Source organism: Nothobranchius furzeri, chromosome 5 (genome assembly GCF_043380555.1).
Source record: "Nothobranchius furzeri strain GRZ-AD chromosome 5, NfurGRZ-RIMD1, whole genome shotgun sequence".
NCBI lineage: Eukaryota > Metazoa > Chordata > Actinopteri > Cyprinodontiformes > Nothobranchiidae > Nothobranchius > Nothobranchius furzeri.
The window spans coordinates 69,888,786-69,907,329 of record NC_091745.1 but is presented as its reverse complement, the minus strand read 5'-3'; the positions used below and the strand labels follow the sequence as shown (position 1 = coordinate 69,907,329).

At 40.0% G+C, this 18,544-nt stretch overlaps 1 protein-coding gene across 1 annotated transcript in view; it reads right to left on the bottom strand.

Moving 5' to 3' along the window:
• Positions 1-18,544, bottom strand: part of myom3 (myomesin 3) — a 129,455-nt gene that overhangs the window by 42,963 nt on the left and 67,948 nt on the right. The window contains 5 exon segments of the mRNA XM_054740996.2: positions 5,754-5,941; positions 6,287-6,408; positions 6,521-6,695; positions 8,526-8,709; positions 11,556-11,683. Coding sequence (XP_054596971.2) covers positions 5,754-5,941; positions 6,287-6,408; positions 6,521-6,695; positions 8,526-8,709; positions 11,556-11,683 — 797 coding nt within the window.

The window sequence follows — 18,544 nt, the reverse complement described above, 5'->3', positions numbered from 1 at the left end:
CAAGATTATAAAAGTAACTAATTACCAAGAAAAATAACTACTTAGTTACTTTTTCCATGAAAGCATGCAAGAATTACTACAATAGTGAAATATAAATGACTGGAACATAATGGAGGAGAATGGAATGAGATATTGTGTCAAAGGCCGCACTCAGATCAAGGAGGACCAGGATGGATAGTAGACTGGAATCAGCAGCAATGAGGAGATCGTTAGTTATTTTGAGGAGGGCTGTTTCTGTGCTGTGAAGTGGGCGGAAACCGGACTGGAAGGGTTCATAGAAGAAGTTTAGTGTCAGATGGGTGTGGAGCTGGACAGCGACTATTTTTTCTAAAACTTTGGAGACAAAGGGTAGGTTGGAGATGGGGCGGAGATTAGTAAAAATATTAGGATCCGAACCAGGTTTTTTAAGTATTGGAGTAACTGCAGCAGTTTTGAAGATAGAGGGAACAATACCGGAGGAAAGGGATGCGTGTATGAGAGCGGAGACGAGAGGGAGCAGGGAGGGGAGGCAGGCTTTAACCAAGGCCATAGGAAGGGGGTCGAGAAGGCAGGTAGAAGGCTTTGACTTGTGGATAATATCTAATATCTCAGAATCACTGGGAAGTTGGAAAATGGAAAATAACTGTGTTGGTTCGGGAGGATCATATGGGGAGGTAGGGGGGATGCTTTGGTTGATTGCACGGTGCATGTTTATTGTTTTTTCGTTGAAGAACAGAAGAAGGGCATTACAAGTACCAGTAGAGCACGTGTGTGGGGGCAGAGTATCGGATGGCCGGTGAATTTTATTAATAATGGAGTACAGTTACTTAGTGTTGCCTCGATTGGAGTTGATTAGACAGGAGGAATACTGTTGTTTGGTTAGTATAATTAAGTCCTTATACTGAGTCATATGATTTTTATATAGTTCTTTGTGAATGGTGAGACCAGTTTTTCTGTAGAGGCGTACAAGCTGTCTGGATTTGGTTTTCAGCGTCCGGAGTTCAGGGGAAAACCAGGGAGCAGACTGACAGAAAGTAACAGAACGGGTTTTAACTGGAGCAAGGGAGTTTACAATGTGAGCTAACTGGTTATTGTAGAGAGCAGCCAGGGCATCAGGAGAGAATTAATTGTCCGGTAGCTGAATATTATCAATATAGGAGGATAAAGTGTCGATATTGATGTCCTTTATATTCCTAAAAGAGATGAGCCGGGTTGGTTTGCTAAAAGAAAGCTGGGTTACAATATTGAAGGAAATAAAATAGTGATCAGTGATGTGGAGATCATCAGCTGCACAGTTAAGAGGGGTGAGACCAGAGCAGCACAGCAGATCCAGGCAGTGTCCTTTGGAGTGAGTTGGAAAGTTGATGTGCTGATTAAATCCAAGGCTGTCCAGGCAGGATGAAAAGTCTTTGGTGAGGGGAAGATCGCTGTTGTCCATGTGTGTGTTAAAATCTCCAAGCACTATTACATTAGATGAGAGTGTAGATAAATGAGTGAGCAGTACTGAGACTTCTGACAGAAAGTCTTTGTGAGGTTTAGGGGGGCGGTAGATTAGTCCAATGATATTGGGGGTAGGTCCATTAAGTTTAAAAACCAAATACTCAAAGGAATAAAAATCAGAGACAGACACTGGCAAAACTTTCCAATTATTGCGTGGTTTGGTGAGGTAAACAAACCCGGGAGGAGTAGCGTCGTTGAGCTGGGAGATGTTGAGAAGGCTGAAGTTGACGGTGGTGCTGTCACATCCTTGAGCGTTAGCTGTCCTGGCGAGGCTGGCTAACGAGGAGTGATCAGCTGTTCGGCGGTATGAGTTCCTGTGAGGACGACGGCGAGTGGTGGACCAGAAAAAATTGATTGAAGCGGAGTTGTGGTAGTGGAAATTCCTGCGTGAGCCGCGGTGGACATATCTCCGACGGAGAAGATGAGAGATGTCCGGGTCGAGGTGCAGTGAAGCCGGTGGAGATCCAGGGCGGTGGCGAATCCTGAGGAGCTCAGCGGCAGTGTACTGGAGGAAGCCAGCAGCAGGTCGGTGGAAGATGAATGATAAAATCCAGATGAGTGCGGACCACACGTGAATAGCGTTGGTCCACATAATAGAGGTTAGGATTGATATAGATATCCACAGTCCAGTCAACAATCCGATAGTGTCAGTCCAACATATAAAATCAAATAAAATCAAAGTTTACCGGTGAGCAGCGGCAGCCAAATGCGGCAGCGTTCACTCAATCCGGTGACATCTACCTCTTTAGCTCTTGATCAGCTGATGACAGCTTCAACACACCGCACAGCTTAACGCACGCATTTCCTTATCAGTAACAGAAATGATGGTTTTGTTAAAAGAAGCCGGTAATTAATTAGTTTGCTCGTTACAGAAAGAAATATTTTTTTTATTAACGCGGTTATTTTAAAACGGCGTTATTCTCATCACTGCTCTGTTGTGTCTACAGCATGCAGTGACAGTGAGAACACTGAGGGTCTCCGCCCACCCGGCCAATCATCATCGTGTTTGTAAGTGCGTTACCGACACCTCTCTCTCCCTGGCTGCAGCTGAAGTGTGGCGGTCAGAAAGCCTCACACTGTTGCTCAACGTTCGACAAGCACATAGTAACGCACAACCTTCCGTCCCCAGTAACGGTAACGGCGTTGCAACAGTGGGAAAAGTAATTAATTAGATTATTCCGTTACCTAAAAAGAATGCCGTTAGTAACGCAGTTATTACTCCAACACTGATATTAAGTAGTCGTTTTTGACCCAGAGCAGCCATTTTTCTGCAGAATAAAATTTTAGCTTGTTTATACTTTTAAACTGAGATGATTTTTTGTGGATTTGGGGTAAAAATCTGCATTTCTTTAAAGTGCCAGTGTGTATTTTTCCTGGCAATGGGGGCAGTAGATACCTATATAGTTGCAAGCAAGCATTACTTTTGTGTTGGAGTAAGACCATGCAACGGGTGCCCATCAGGGTCAAAACGACCAGGGCAGTGCAAACTTCAGCAAAATGACAAGCACATCAGACTCTTTCATCACTGACAACAAGGGAACAGGTAAATGTGTAAAACAACGTTTATGAATGGTGAAAGTTTTGTAATCGTTAGTTACAAATCAGTAAATGTGTTTTGTCCTCAAGGGCTCCCGTAGAAGGAAACAAGGCATTTAATATGGCATCACCCATGACTTAGACCCACTGCCATGTATTTTAGACCTGATTTTTATTGAAGCTGCCAATATTTTTCAACAACTGAGCATCATTTAATTCATTTTCAACAACATTTTTATGGATATTTCCAGAAATGAACAATCAAAACTACACATTGTCCCTTGAAGAATTTTTTTTTTACATTTTTTCCAATGAAAGCAGAATTATTATATTTGCTGAAAAGAAAAATATTCTACACTGAAAGAAAAAGTCTGTTGGATTTACAGATTATGTTTTGGTTTTATCACTTCATTACATAATGCCAATATGATAAATACACATTAATAAAACTTGACCATTTCGAGTTGTAAGAACATGAAGTGATCAATGTTGTTCAACATGTAATAACAACATGACACGGTCATGTTCTAAAAATATGTATCTATCACATTGGCATTACACAATGAAGTTATAAAACCAATACAGTTTCATGCAACCAATGTACATGATTCAATTACGTAAGTCCAACAGACTTTTTCTCTCAGTGTACCTTAAATTGTCTAAATGATTCCAATCAGAGAAAAATAGGAACCTGACAGAAAAACCAACAAACAAATAAACAAAGTGTAAATCTAGCAGCACTATCAATGTTTCAGTGACTCCCATTTGCTTCCAGGAGGTCATAAACTGAATAAAAATAATAATACAGACTGGAATCAGATCCTTTAGTATGTGATGTTTAACATTACTGCCTTGCTCAATAGGGGGCGCTGTGTGTTCAGAGAGTTCAGAGCAGAAAAAGACCTCCGGCCCTCTCTACAGCATTTAGGGGTTAGTCTTTACTTGTTTGGTCCTCTCCATTCTAATTGGCTTTTCCCATTTTTTCCCCTGGAATTAAAAATAAAACACAAACAACCACATTTGCACATTTGGAAAATATCTAATTGTAGAGGCCCTTGTAATCTTTGTAAGACAGGTTGAATGTTCTACTTTCCTCCTGATCTCCATGGACACTGCTTGTTGCTTAGTGACACAGCTGAGATAATAAATGAGTGAGTATTGGCTATTATTACATCTATTTTCAAAAAAAGAACAGAAACACTTCATTATTATAAAGTCTCGGGCGTTGTCACCATGCATTTTTTTCAGCGTGCTCCCTGAATCTTACTCTATAAATAATGCAAGTTCATGTGCACCACATGCTGCAGCATTTTTGGATTATTTCCATGCAAATGAGGGGGAAGTTAGCATCTAAATATGTGATTTTTACCTAATGTCTAATGAAAAAGTCAAGTATTGTTAAGAAATAAGCAGCTACAGTAATAAAAATGTGAAATGATATGTGCAATGCATAATATTGGGTAAAACTAAATGAAGATTTTAATATTGATTTTAGAAGAAAATAAAATTTACAACGAAATTTAAAAAAAAGTTTTTCATAAAGACTCCTGGAGCTTTTAGCATTACGTCAAAGGACTGAGCATGGATGAAAAGTTGGGATGGTGCTTCGCTTTTACCTCATGATCTTGTTACACCCCTACCCTAACCCTTCCTGATCATGACACAACAGTAATGAAACCGTGAGATTGGGCAGTGAAAAGAAGTCAAAAGTTATTTATTATACATAAGTATCAAAGACCAAGTTCACTTGTTTTTCCTACACATTTGCAGTGGTCTCTAATATAAATGAATGTCTTGTGAGTCGATCTCCGTTGGGAAAAAGCTCTGGCGCTTCTGTTTCAGGAAGTAGAATAGAGCCAGAGGAGAGGTGAGCTGACGATGGCAGGATTTGGTGTCTTATTGTCAGAACCCAAGTCCCCAAACCGGCCTCTCCCAGCTGCCGGCCTCCACCATGGACCACAACCCCCAGCATGCCCCTCGCGGGGGTTCCCTCCACTTCGCACGTACGTCACGAACCGCGGCTATATACGGAAGTTGCCTCCCCAGCTTTCCACTCAGTCATCGTTTCTTCGTATCCATGATCAGAGTTACCAATCTACCGATCCATCTCACGAACTCTCTGCTCACAGCAAGTGTTCTTACTTACTTCTGGAAAACCCAGCACTTCAGTGTCACTTCGTTGACGCTTGAACGCTCGGGGATTCCTAGATTAAATCGCGAGCCGGCGTTTCACCGGCGCTCTCATTTCCGCATCTGTGAAACCACGCTCTCAACAAGCTCAGCTCCCGACCCCAGCCGACCAGTCTGTCACTTATTTCCTTGCTTCTGATTGGCTGACAGCAACATGACTCTACCAATGACTCGGTTTACTTTGCAACGTTGATGTTTGATTTCCACAAATATCACAAGGCTGAAGGAGTTCTACTGTGTTGTGGAGTAGCTAATGCTAACGGTTAGCTTCAACTAGCCGAGACGTGCTCTACTCTCTCCTGGACGCCAAACAAACAACAGCCTTCCCCGTCGGGAACCAAGATGGGTGAAACCATGATCTTCAATGTGACGTAGATCTGACTGGCTTTTCTAAAGGGAGTGTTTCTCCATCTATTTCCTATCAGCAGCTAATGCAGTACGTATGGGTAGAAGACTATTTTCACGTGACCAATCATATTTTAAAAAGTACCAAATAAAAAATTGTTTCTCTGTGAACTTGCTCTTTAAAGAATTGAAGCATTACAAACCTTATACTTCCTCTCCTTGGTGGATTTAACATTGACCTCTCTCCATAATTCCTCCCCCTTCTCCCTTTGGTCCAGGTAGTAGCCAAGTACTGGATTCCCTCCATTAGATGAAGGAGCCTTCCAGCCCAGGACCATATCTGATCCAGTACACAACAGCAGAGCGATGGCGGAGGGACAGGATGGAACATCTGGACAAACAGAAAAGAAAACGAAACACCATCATGGCCCCTAAAACATCAAACTGAATTAGTCCTGAGTGAAGAAATCTGAAGGATTTAGCATAATTAAATTCCAGGAAATGTCAGATTGACTGAGCCGTCTTGGTCCCGAGCTGAAGGCTGACAGGAGCCAGAAGATATAAGAAGGGTCAGTTCAACCTGTTTGCTAAGTTATTTGTTGAAAAGATTATGGATTTATGGACATTTCTAGTGTTTACTTGTGTGAGCTTTTGTATTCTTTAAGCATAATAAACCAGCTCAACGTTTTGCATTCGTTCCTCACCGCCCAGAGCTCGACTCCCTGCTTGAACTTACTAATCGCTGATTTGACTGCGATGGGTTGCGACTCATCTGAATATCTGCTGTTTCCTGCTCGGCTCACAGATTTCACCCTGAACACGTATTCAGTCCAAGTCTTCAGGCCGTGGACCGTAAACCTGAGGAGAAGCGATGTTCACATCACACTCACAACGGTCATAAGGAGTGTTTTTTTTAGAAATGTATTTAACCATCGCCCAAATTAGACACGAGGACATTACATTTGAGTACCTGCTTTTGGTGACAGGCTTGTTGTTTACAGTTTTCCAGTCTTGCTTGCCAACCTCGCTGTAGTACAGGTAGTACCCCAGGATGCCGTCTTTGTCCTTGGGTTCTTGCCACAGCAGCAGCACTGAGGTGTCTGTGTCTCTGATGGCCAGGACAGAGGGAGGAGGATTCGGCACAGCTGAGGTGGAAAAATGTCAAGACTAAAATTGGGGTCATCAGTTTGTTAATCATAATTATTTTTTATCAGTATTAAAATCACAAATTCAGTCTGGAAACACACAGTATTTGTTTCTCCTTATCAGACAAAACATGTTAGGATTGCTGAGGTGTGGTTCGCCAAAATAAAATCAAAGAGCGTCATTCTGAAGGGCGTATTAGACGTTGTAATATGATCACTTTACCGAAGTTTTCCATTATTAAAGCTTTTATTAAAATCAGGAATAAAATTTTGCAGTGCAAACTTTTTTTGCAGAATTTTTCAGCTTTTAAAACATCTAAATTATGCAGAGTTTACATTCTAAAATAACCGAGACAGGGAATATTGTGTCATCGACCACGATGCATGCTGGGATGCTGGTCGCTGTCTGTGCTACTTAAAAAAAACTTTATTAACAAACAACAAACAAGCAATTATTTGACAAAATTTACATTCATTGCCGTACACATTAAATCTTAGTCTAAAACTTTCAGAGAATGGATAAATATTATCCTAAAATTAACTTATTTTAGTTGAAAATACGTATTTTTGACTAAGGATATTGCTCCGTTTTCTTCTCAAAACTCCCACGCAGCAATGAATTGTGGGTAAATACTCGTACCCGAAGTCTGCATCGATGCAGACTTGGGTGAAGTGCGGATCAAGGGGGCAAAGGGGGCACGGTCAACTTTTGCAAAGGGCACAAGGGTGGAAGTGCGAGTACTGGAAATTGGCCAAAATACTATAGAAGCTTGGATGTCCAAACAGGAAATCAGTACGTGAAACAATGTGTTTTTTTATGTGTAGGAGAGCTGATGCTTGGAGAAAACATATAGAAAAAATATCAATGAATGTGTGACATGGATAATAATGAATGTGTGTTTTTGATGCAGGTCATACACCACCAATGTGTTTTACCCTCATCCTGCATTTTGAGTTTGCGCTGACTTAAAAACGCCACATGTATTTGAAAGAAATAACAAAACTGGAGCACACTTGCAAAGGAGAATTTGACCAAGTAAATTTAACAATAATCCATTATATTATATTTGTAACTTCCAAGAGAAAATAGAAATCAAAATAGAAACCTGGGTAAAAGTCTGGTTTATTCTTTTTATTTTTACATTTTGTTTATTTTACTTTTTTCCTACAAAATTCCACAAAATTCTTCATAGCATTTTCACTTTAGTGCCAATGTTACATGAGAATATTCAAGTTAGATGTAAAAAACCAAAACAAAGAGAGCACATTTTGAGCAGCAGTGCCTTCTGGGTCACCAGCAGTAGAATACACTGTCTATCAAAAACATTATAGATATACCAAGAGCTCCAGTATGTGACAGGTTAGGAGTGTTGACAAGCTGGATGGACAAATTCAGAAAGAATTGACATTTTGTCTCAGAATAACAGGAAGCCCATGTCAGTTGGTGTCCTGTCAGAGTTTGGACACATTTTGGTAAAGTAATGAGCACACAAGGACATTGACAAACACTTATTTCATAGTCAGGGATTGTGTTTTATTTAAATGAAAAAAAAACTTTATTTTTCAAAACTTTTTAGTTTAGAAAACTTTCCACAACAAAACGGATTTAGGGTCTGTGCTCTATTTTCTTCAAGCTGCTTGTCTGGAGTCATTTAAAAAACCAGAATGACTTATGGATAAAAACCAGAAGGTCTGTGGTACGTGCACCGCAGGTGCAGCTTTGCACAGCAGGTAAATGCTGATCGAGCGACTTGTTCTTAATAAGGTACCTGACCTTTGCAAAAGGCAGAGTAATAAATGGTTTCCAACCCATAATGCATTTTGCGTTACCTTGTGGCTTTCCAAGGCCGATGGGTTCGCTTGGCTCCGAGAGGTCACTGACGCCGTACTTGTTGATGGAGCGCACTCTGAAGCGGTACTGTTTCTCCTTGACCAGATCAAACACTGGGAATCTGGGAGAGTTCACCAGCGTGTCCAAACTGGCCAGTCCCCAGCTGTTTCTGTCGGCCAAGGACTGATCCCAGGAAAGTGTCAGTAAACACAAGGCTCTAAAGTCTGAAGACATTCTCACAGCAAAGTCTCATGATTAAAGTTGACTTATTCATCAGTTAACTGATAAAAAACAAAATTACACTACAGAAATCCTTTTAAAGGTGCAGTGTGTAAAAATGGAGTAATAGTGACACCCTGTGGTCAAATATGGTTACTGCAATCACTCTCTCAGTCCTGTTCCGCAAGTTTCGTAACTGTTGACAGTCACGGATCAGCACTAGAAGAAGAAAAGACTAGTCATTCACAGTGAGTTGATAAGTAGATTTTTACATAGTCGTAGCTGGTGCTAGCACTCTTGGATCTTTTGTGGAAGGGAGCACTTACTACACTTATTACAGTAATTTGCCTCCGGCATTAGAGGAAGTGTAGTTTTGATGTTAGCTTGCTATATATAGCTCTAATTAAAGGAAGTAAAACACCACGATCGACTCATTATTCATTCACACACATTTCATAGTAATATCGAGTTAAAAAGTAGCTTGAGATATTTTTAGAGCTGATTGCTTGCTTCTAATTTACTGTCAGCGTTGTTAGCTTCATGTTAGCCCCTAGCCTGCTTCACTCAATTATGGAGTAAAACAAAAAGATGCCGTGGCTTTTCCGGGATACAAAAAATAACTTTTAGGTCACTCCTGTTTATGAGCTTCTTCAAACAACTCTGGAGCTTTTTGCCTGCCGGTATCAAATTACATATGCTTGTGCTGAAGACTTAGCTTGCAGGAGACACAGCAGCCCCACTCTCAGTAGCTACATCCGTCTTTCCTTTATTTTGAAAGGAGAAAATCTAACAACCCATGCAGCAGGCTGAGAATGCAATATGTTTGAGTACAAATGTCTTTCCAACATGATTGAGACATTAGACAGTTTTGGGATTATTTCACTGCCTTACACATTGCACCTTTAATGTTTGTGAACTTGAAAAGATGTTACACTTCTGAGTAAATTTACTTTCTTGTTTTTCTATTTGCTGCATTCACCATTGGTTTTTTCTAAGTCTTCCTTCATTTCCAGGTCCCAGTCCCAACAATTGAACGGAGCACGCCAAAGGGACCGGTGATTATAAAATGCTTGTTTGAGGGCAAAAAGGATATTTGAATGTTCTCATCATTATACAAACGGAAGTAAGGCAGCAGCCTTCAGTAATTCCAGGTGCCTTTGACCAATTTGACAGTTTTATTACCTCAGTAATGTATAACGCCTCACTAAAAATCTATTTCCTGTGGCAGTTTTCTTATTATTGAGGAGTGCTTGAGCATCAGGGTTAATATTGGAGAGCTTGAACCCTTCATTGTTGGAAAGAACAGGTCAGACTCAAACTTGCGACATACTTCCACACCATTTAAAAGTTTAAATCCCATGCTTGACATCCTTTAAGATGTTTTTCTAGTGCATTTTTGAATTATTTTAAATTTAAGCCAGTAAAAAATTGCAATATGCCTAAACCTCACAAAGCCAGTGTTTATAATTTAGTCCTAAGCTTTTAAACCGCGCTTCCTCTTATTGTCTTTCTTAGTAAATAGTGTTACCGACTTGCAGATTTGAATCTTTAAAATTTGAAATGTTACCTTTATATTTTTTACAACCCAAGAATTTAATTTAAATTTAATTAAATTTAAATTTTAAGGTAAAAACAAACAAATTTATGCAGATTATCAAATTGTGTTAAACCATGAACACAGACGTATAAAATAACTATTTTTCACTACAGTGTACAGTGTATTTTGGGACATCATCAGGTCAGAAGAAAACATAATCAGACATTCGACAAAATGGCTTCAGTTTTCAAAATTTAAATAAAAAATCATCAGGGATCAGAAAAAAAAAACAACAAAAAAGTCAGGCTTAAAGAGCGAGTCACACCTAAATCAACTTTGGTTTGTTGATAAACTGCATAAATGAGTGTAATAGATCTGTAGACATGTATAGCCATTATTTTGCCATTGAAGTGGCACTTGACTGAAAATCATTTTTATTAGTATTTCTGATTATAATCAATCACTCTGAGGTTTTCATGCAGGCTGAACATGAAAATAGTCTGAACACTTTTTTTAACCAAACTCCTTGATAACTGATGTCTCACAACCTAACATCTTTCCTGAGACCTGATGATGTTTTTGTCCTTAACTTTTTGACTCCCAATCCATCTGACAGTTATTCTCCTGATCCCTGGTGCCTTTTTGTATGTTACCTGTTTCCTGATGCCTGACACTTTTAGCCCTTTTGGCTAAAATCCTTTGTCTTGACACTTGATGCCTTTTAACATAGCAGAAAAATTACACTTTTTTCAAACAACCGTCTCCTTAACGCCTTTGAATTGAACATTTTTTACTGAAACCTACAGTACCGCATTACCGTGACCTGCATTTATATATTGCTTACACTGAACTGGGTTGGGACATGAAAACATCAGTAGGTGCATTTTGTCATTTAATGTGTTAGGCCACCTCCTCAGAACTAGCAGTTTCTTCCTCGCCTTTTCAACGTGACTAATTTAAATAGAAAAGCAGGTCAGACACGACTGACGTTTTTGGTGTGCTACATTAGACACCCCAAGCTGCCTTATAGTTTAATATCTGCTGTCTCCTTGATCATGAGTCAATAATAGGTGGCTTTAAATCACTTTACAGCAGATTTTTACTGTTTGATCATAATTAAAATTGCTCGTCAGTGACGTGATTTTCAGCTATGAACCCAACTGCATGAAATAGGTTGCGGCTTGTCGAAAGATTTGATGCTAATTGAAATAACTCATTGTTTTCAGAGCTGTAAAGTACGTCTAGCGGTGAGTGTGTAGGCGTGAAGACCGACCTGCTCCACATAAAAGGTCAACGGCTCCCTGCCTCTGGGTTCAGGCTCAGTCCAGCTCAACACCACGTAGCTGTCGCTCACCTCGCAGGCGCGGACGCTTGTGGGAGGAAAAGGCGCCTTGACCTGACCTGGAGAAACACGAGAAGAGGAGGATGACGATGAAGACAATGAGAAAACAAGGTAAATGAGAATGAAATCTAAAATCATGCTGGCTGAGATACTTGTCTTTTCATTACACTGTTCATGGTGTGACTGCTGGATCTGATACAAGCTCACGAGGGGGGGGGGGGGGGGGGGGGACTCAGAACCTTCCTGCCCCAATTTAACCTCCATTCTTTTGATGCCAAGAACTCTGTAACATCACACAGCCCAAATCAGCTCACTGACTCTGCAGTTGCAGGACAATTCAATTCAATTCAATTCAATTCAAGTTTATTTATATAGCGCCAAATCACGACAAGAGTCGTCTCAAGGCACTTCACATAATAAACATTCCAATTCACAGTTCATTAAGCCAATCAGAAATAATGTTTCCTATATAATGAACCCAGCAAATTGCATCAAGTCACTGACAAGTGTCAGTGACTATACAGCAATCCTCATACTAAGCAAGCATAAAGCGACAGTGGAGAGGAAAACTCCCTTTTAACAGGAAGAAACCTCCAGAGAATCCTGGCTCAGTATAAGCAGCCATCCTCCACGACTCACTGGGGATCGAGAAGACAGAGCAGGCAGTCACACACACGCACGCACGCACGCACGCACGCACGCACGCACGCACGCACGCACACACACACACACACACACACACACACACACACACACACACACACACACACACGACAAGCAATGTGTCTATAGCCATATTGTGATGTCCCAGTAAATATTGTATTTGGTGAAAGATAAACTTTATTGTATTTATCCTAGTGGATCTATAATTAAACGGATAAACTAGTATTAGCACATCAAAAGTCAATGAAAGCAAGAAGTTATTATCAGGAGAGAGAGAATGTATTAGTGGTTAGCAGCAGTGTGCAGGTCGTCAGATTTACCAAAAAGAAAAAAAAAGTTCTTTTATGTCGTTTTGCTTTTGCTTGTTTTTGCTTGTGTCCCTAAAGGATTATCAGAACTGCAGAGTGGATCAGAGAAGAACTTCACCTGAAATAAGGGGCTGTGATTAAAAAATAGCTTATCTGGTAGACCCAGCAAGCTTGTGAATGTGTGTGTGTGTGCGTGCGTGTGCGTGTGTGTGTGTGTGTGTGTGTGTACGTGCATGTGCACAATGAATATTAGAATCAGCAAGACTCAGTGCATGTTTAATATGCACTTAATGTCTCCATTGACATTGACAAAGAAAAATAAAATAAAATGAAACAAAACAGTAAAAGAAGCTGTTAACTACTAAAGGTATAATTTAGTAATTTATGTTTCTTCTTTACATCATTTATGCAAAGCAAACAGGGTTCCAATGTAATAATATTAATAATATTAGGTTTGTGTTTCCATTATAGGCCCATATCTATAAAACAATTTCCTAAAAAAGTATAGAAAGAGCACAAAAAATTCTGTCTTTAATGACTTTAGCAACAAACCGCATAGAATAGAATTTTTTAAATGTTATATTTTATTTTTGGTTGGTTAAAAACTTGTTGCAACATGTAAACTACAAAGAAGTCTGTTTCTCTGAAGGACAAAAGAGATGCTTTACAAGAGGAGTGACGAGGACATTGATGAATATTGTTTACAGCAGTTTGACAATGATGTTTGGGGATTCTAGATAAATACTTTTGATATATTTACCACATGTCTCTGAACATTTTGACAAGAGGAGCTAGATGAAAACGACACTGGTGTCAGCAGATAAGAGGACGAAACAACAGCAGCTATCAGTGCTCACATTTTCAATCTCAGGCAGGAAAACATTTGCTGCTTCGTCTGCCACCATATTGTCTCCTGCAGACATTTCAGCGTGGGATTGGGTGCAAATTATCTGCAAGAACTCTGGATTGAATACTAACATTTGGTCTCGGGAGCATTTCTGGACTGCAGCGCATCTTGTGTGACCTGTGAAGTGACAGCCATGAGAAGATCTGTAATCCATTAAAAGCTGTCGTGGGTTCTTTATTTCTGTCATTTATTGTTTTGTTTATCATGAAAACCCCCACCTAATCTTTAAAGATAAAGTTTACTTATATTCGAACATCTCTGGCTGACAGCAACACGGCTCTACCAATAATTAGGTCAAAAGTTTTAGAACACCCCAATTGTTCCATTTTTTCATTGGAAATCATGCAGTTTAATGTCACATCGCACTCTGAAATGAAAGCATAGTACAAATAAGCAATTGGAGTTTAAAACAAAAAGAAATTGTGGAATCAATTTATAGACCAAAATGTATTCTAAACTTTTGACTCATCTAAGTAGCCACCTTTGGCAGATATAACAGCTGAACACACTCGTGGCATTCTTCCTACAATAGAAATCAAATATTCTTCAGAAAGTTCTTCCCACATCTGTTGCAGAAGTTCCCATGAATGTGTGGCACTTGTAGGTTGCTTTGCTTTCACTCTTCTGTCCAGTTCTTCCCAAACCAGCTTGATGGGGTTTAAGTCTGGAGACTGTGCTGGCCACTTCATGCCTACAAGTTTACCATCTTGTTCTTTTTCCCAAGGTAGTTCTGGCATTGAACTTATGTTTTGGGTCATTATCTTGCTGTAGGATGAACCCCTGACCAATTAGGCGCATACCAGAGGGCGCTGGAGAATGCTGAGGTAGCAGTTTTGGTTCAGGGTGCCTCTTACTTTGTACAAGTCACCGACCTTGGATCCAGCAAAACAGCCCCAGGCCATCACACTTCCTCCTCCATGTTTGACAGTTGATGCCACACACTGTGGAACCATCCTTTCACCTACTCTATGGCGTACAAAGATCCTGCGTGATGAACCAAAGATTTCAAATTTGGATTTATCAGCCCATAGTCCAGTCTTCAGTAGTCCAATGGTGGTGTTTCATGGCCCAGGCAAGCCTCTTTCTCTTATTCTGATGTGTTAGCGGTGGCTTTCTTGCTGCAACTCGTCCTGTCAAACCTGCAGCTGGAAGTCTTCTCTTCACAGTTGAAACTGAGACTTGCTTACTGCGACCACTATTAAGCTGTGCTTGAAGCTGTTGTCCTGTGAGCCGCCTATCACGTGCAAGTTGTTAACTCTCAGAAACTTGTCCTCTGATGCAGTTGTGGCTTTGGGTCTGCCAGACCTCTTCCTGTCAGAGTTTGCCCCAACAAGTTGGTTGTCCTAGAAGTCCCATGGCAGGATTTGTTTTGTTCCCATAGGCATACAAGTTTTTGAACTTTAGTTTTTATAAGGGCTTCTTTTAAACCAATTGAGAAGACCCTTGACTACCAACTGTGCAGCTTTTCTTTGTTTTGTTTCTAAAGCTCACATTAAGCCAGGCTTTTCCTCTATTAGTCACGATAACCAGTGAGTGGAAATTCATTTACTACAACAACTAGCTACATTAGTTAAAGGACAGTCCTCTAAATTTGCAAATTTGCTAGATGTAAAGAAAGATTTTTATGACATGGACAGTGAGTCTTCAGGAAAACAGAGAAATGATCTGACAAAAAAAAAAAAGCTCAATGTCTACTCTGTTATCAAGGCTCATTTTCCTTTTTGGACATCCCACATAATGAGGTTTAATAGCATTTAATGCATTTTATCTTTTTCTGATGACATGATGGACCACTGTGGGTGTTTTAGACAAGACTCATGTCTCTTAGCATCCATTTTATTATTAATTCTTTGCCATTTCAGCTCCAGCTGTGTTTAATTAACATATAATTATGATCTGGTAAGTATGGGCCCTAGTGGAGCCTTCGGGTCTGTTAAACATGCAAACACACTCTTCGGTGTGAACATAATTTTTATTGTGCATGTTTGATTTGCATCTAGTAACCTTGAGATTGATGACTGATGAATTAGCAAACATGAGTGGTACTCAATCCATAGTTTGCCTATGAGTGCTCATTCTAATACATCAATGGGATAAACGCAAACTGTGAGGTCTTTTTGTCAAACTATGTTGAAATGTTCTCTCTAAAACATTAAGAGCCATTTTAAATACATTTAAAATTTGAAGTAATTTAAACAGAGCTCTCCATTTTAAGTAAAGCTGCTGTAACTCCACCAGGATTAAGAGTAGTTCAAAAGTTCAGCAAAATTTCATGCTCCATTGTCTAGTTTTGGATCAGGGTTGTCACGGCAGCTAAGTGACTCGCAGAGGTGGAGGCGGGTATAAACCTGAAAGCTAGACCCACAGACATCATATCATCGACATACATGGACGAAACACGGACTGGCGCCACCTACTGGAGCTGGCAAAGCAGCAGGCCCAATGCGTTTATTCCTAGTGAGGAAGGTGTTTAACCAATTAAAAAACACATTTTAAAATGCTTTTTCACAAATTCAGACATATGTTATGTCACAATAAAAAAAATAAAAAATAAACAAAAATCCCAACAGGTAGGCTAGAAAAGTCAATAGTAATCCCATGTGATCGGTTTTCAATACTGTAGTGTGCAGGTTGTTTTAACGGTAGGCTGCACAAAAATGGGCATAGTTGCCCAGCCTGCAATGACTTTAGTTGGGATTTGAGAGTGAGGAATCCACCCAAAATAGTGGCAACGCTGTTACGCCAAGCAGCGCCCAATGGCGCATCTACGTATTCATGTCTATGGCTAGAGTGTCCAAATTCACAGCCACTTGCTTTCAGTCAACCTGGTAGATGAAGGACCCGGCCTATGTTGACCATGTAGACCACGTCCTTGAAAGATACAGCCCCTGAATTTGGACACCGAAAATATTTGACCGTATTGTAGTTGTATTTTGACTGGAGTTATCTATTTATTTGGTGAGTCAAACAGTACTTAAAGTAGCTTTCTGGAGTTTTCTACTTTCAGAAATTATCTATGGTTTTTCAGAAATCCGTAAAAGTGATTATCTTATCATGTACTGTGCTATAATGTAAGCAATACGTCTTTTTTTTAAATTTAGCTAAGCACGCCCCGTGCCCCGCAGAGCTCTGTGCAATAGGAAACTGAGCGCCGACCAGAACTAACCAATAGCGTTAGACTACCGCTTAGATGCTTCAGTTTTAAGGAATAGCTCGGCTGATACAGAGTTGATGAATTTTCACGGACAAGAAAGTCTTTAAAATATTAATATATGAAAACAGCATGACATGAGAATAGTACTTATAGTACAGCTCTGTTTGTCGGCTACAGAAGCACATTTATAAACAAGAAACGTGAAGTCTCCATCTGAAAAAACAGAGCGACAGAGTTTTTATGTGATATGCTTGTCAGCCACTAGATGGTGCCATCGGATAAGAGAAATACTCAGAAGAGACTTTAAAGCATGCTGAATTAAAATTCCCATTTGGGTTATTTTGTTAACAATGCTAATTTGAACAGAGCCAAACTAAGACCATTTAAGACCAGGGTTGGATGGTTGATTTGTTCCTTTGGCTGTAAATTTCCAAATTTCCTTAACATTGGCTTGAATTTATTAAAGGAGACATAACATGAAAAACCCACTTTTTTATCCATTAACACAGTGTGTTTCACATTTTAAGTGTCTAAGTGAGCAAAAAGGCTTATATTATTCACTGGAGTTGCTATTTAGATATTTAATAATTAAGTTTTGGGCATATTTGTCCACCCGTTCAGTTTTTACATTATCTATTACATCAGTAATTAATTTAGTGAGGATAACTACCAAATATGGTAATGGCCCTCGGCTAAACACACAGCCAATCCGCCATTTTTTCTTCTCGCTAAGATTTTTTGTAGTCCTATTGGAAAAATGCAGAATGTCTGGTTATTTTAGCCACACACAGCTCAAAACTGTTCCTCGTTTTAAGGAAGGGTGGTGTGGCAGTATTTAAACCCAGGAGCTGATGACACTACTGCTAAAAAAACACAGAAGAAAAAGTAGTGTGTGTGTGTGTGTTTGTTTGTGTGTGTGTGTGTGTGTGTGTGTGTGTGTGTGTGCGCACGCGCGCGTGGTTCGTTCGTTCGTGTCTTCAGGCTAGTAAGTACTGAGGGCTTCATCTATCTAAAAGGAGTCATTTTTATCTGAATGTGGCAGCACCGGGACACAGCAGCAGAGCGGTAAGCTTCGTATCACTCTAAAATGTCGACAAACTTTACTTTAGATTTACGGGCATTAGCAGCACTAAAGCGTTAGCATCCGGCTTGCTATCGCTAGCACAGTATGCTAGTAAAGTTAGCACCCAGATTAATGTGGATTTGGCTGATTTTCGTGGAATAAAACGTGATTTCTGATCAACGCCTTCTTTTACACCAGATGATAACCTCCCACTGATTGTAACAGCAGAGAGCCTGTGTGTTATTCTACGTGAGTGTGATGTAATCTTAGCATCCAGTAAATAAAGTCCCATATCAGCTAAAATGCAGCGTGACAAAGTCATTAAAGTGCGTCAACACAGTGGATTTAATAGAGTAGTAAGTCTGTCTGCACTGCTCTCTAATGAGCTTCCTTTCATAAGGAATCATTTGTATAATTTTAGTGTCACTATTTTATTACATTAGTAAGAATATGAAGTCACTGCAGCAAAGTGAACTTGTGAACAAACACAAACGTGACTATAAACATGCAAGCTAAAGAAACAACTTTCCTAAAGCTGCTTGTAAACAAAATATGTCATTAAAGTTATTGTCTATCATTGCAGAATATGACGATGACATCATGGAACTGGTCTTTGGAAAAGTTTTCCCTGAACCAACTCCATTTCTAGATGAGGTAGAGAAGATCTGCATCTCACCAACCCTCTGATCTCAGTATTCAGACAACGGAGGTCTCCCACTGTTATCCAGGACCAGTTTGAAGCCCACATACTGCCCCTCCCTCATCATCAGGAAACATCAATCCGTATCCTGAGGACAACAGAAGACGGCAGGAGGACAGGAACTC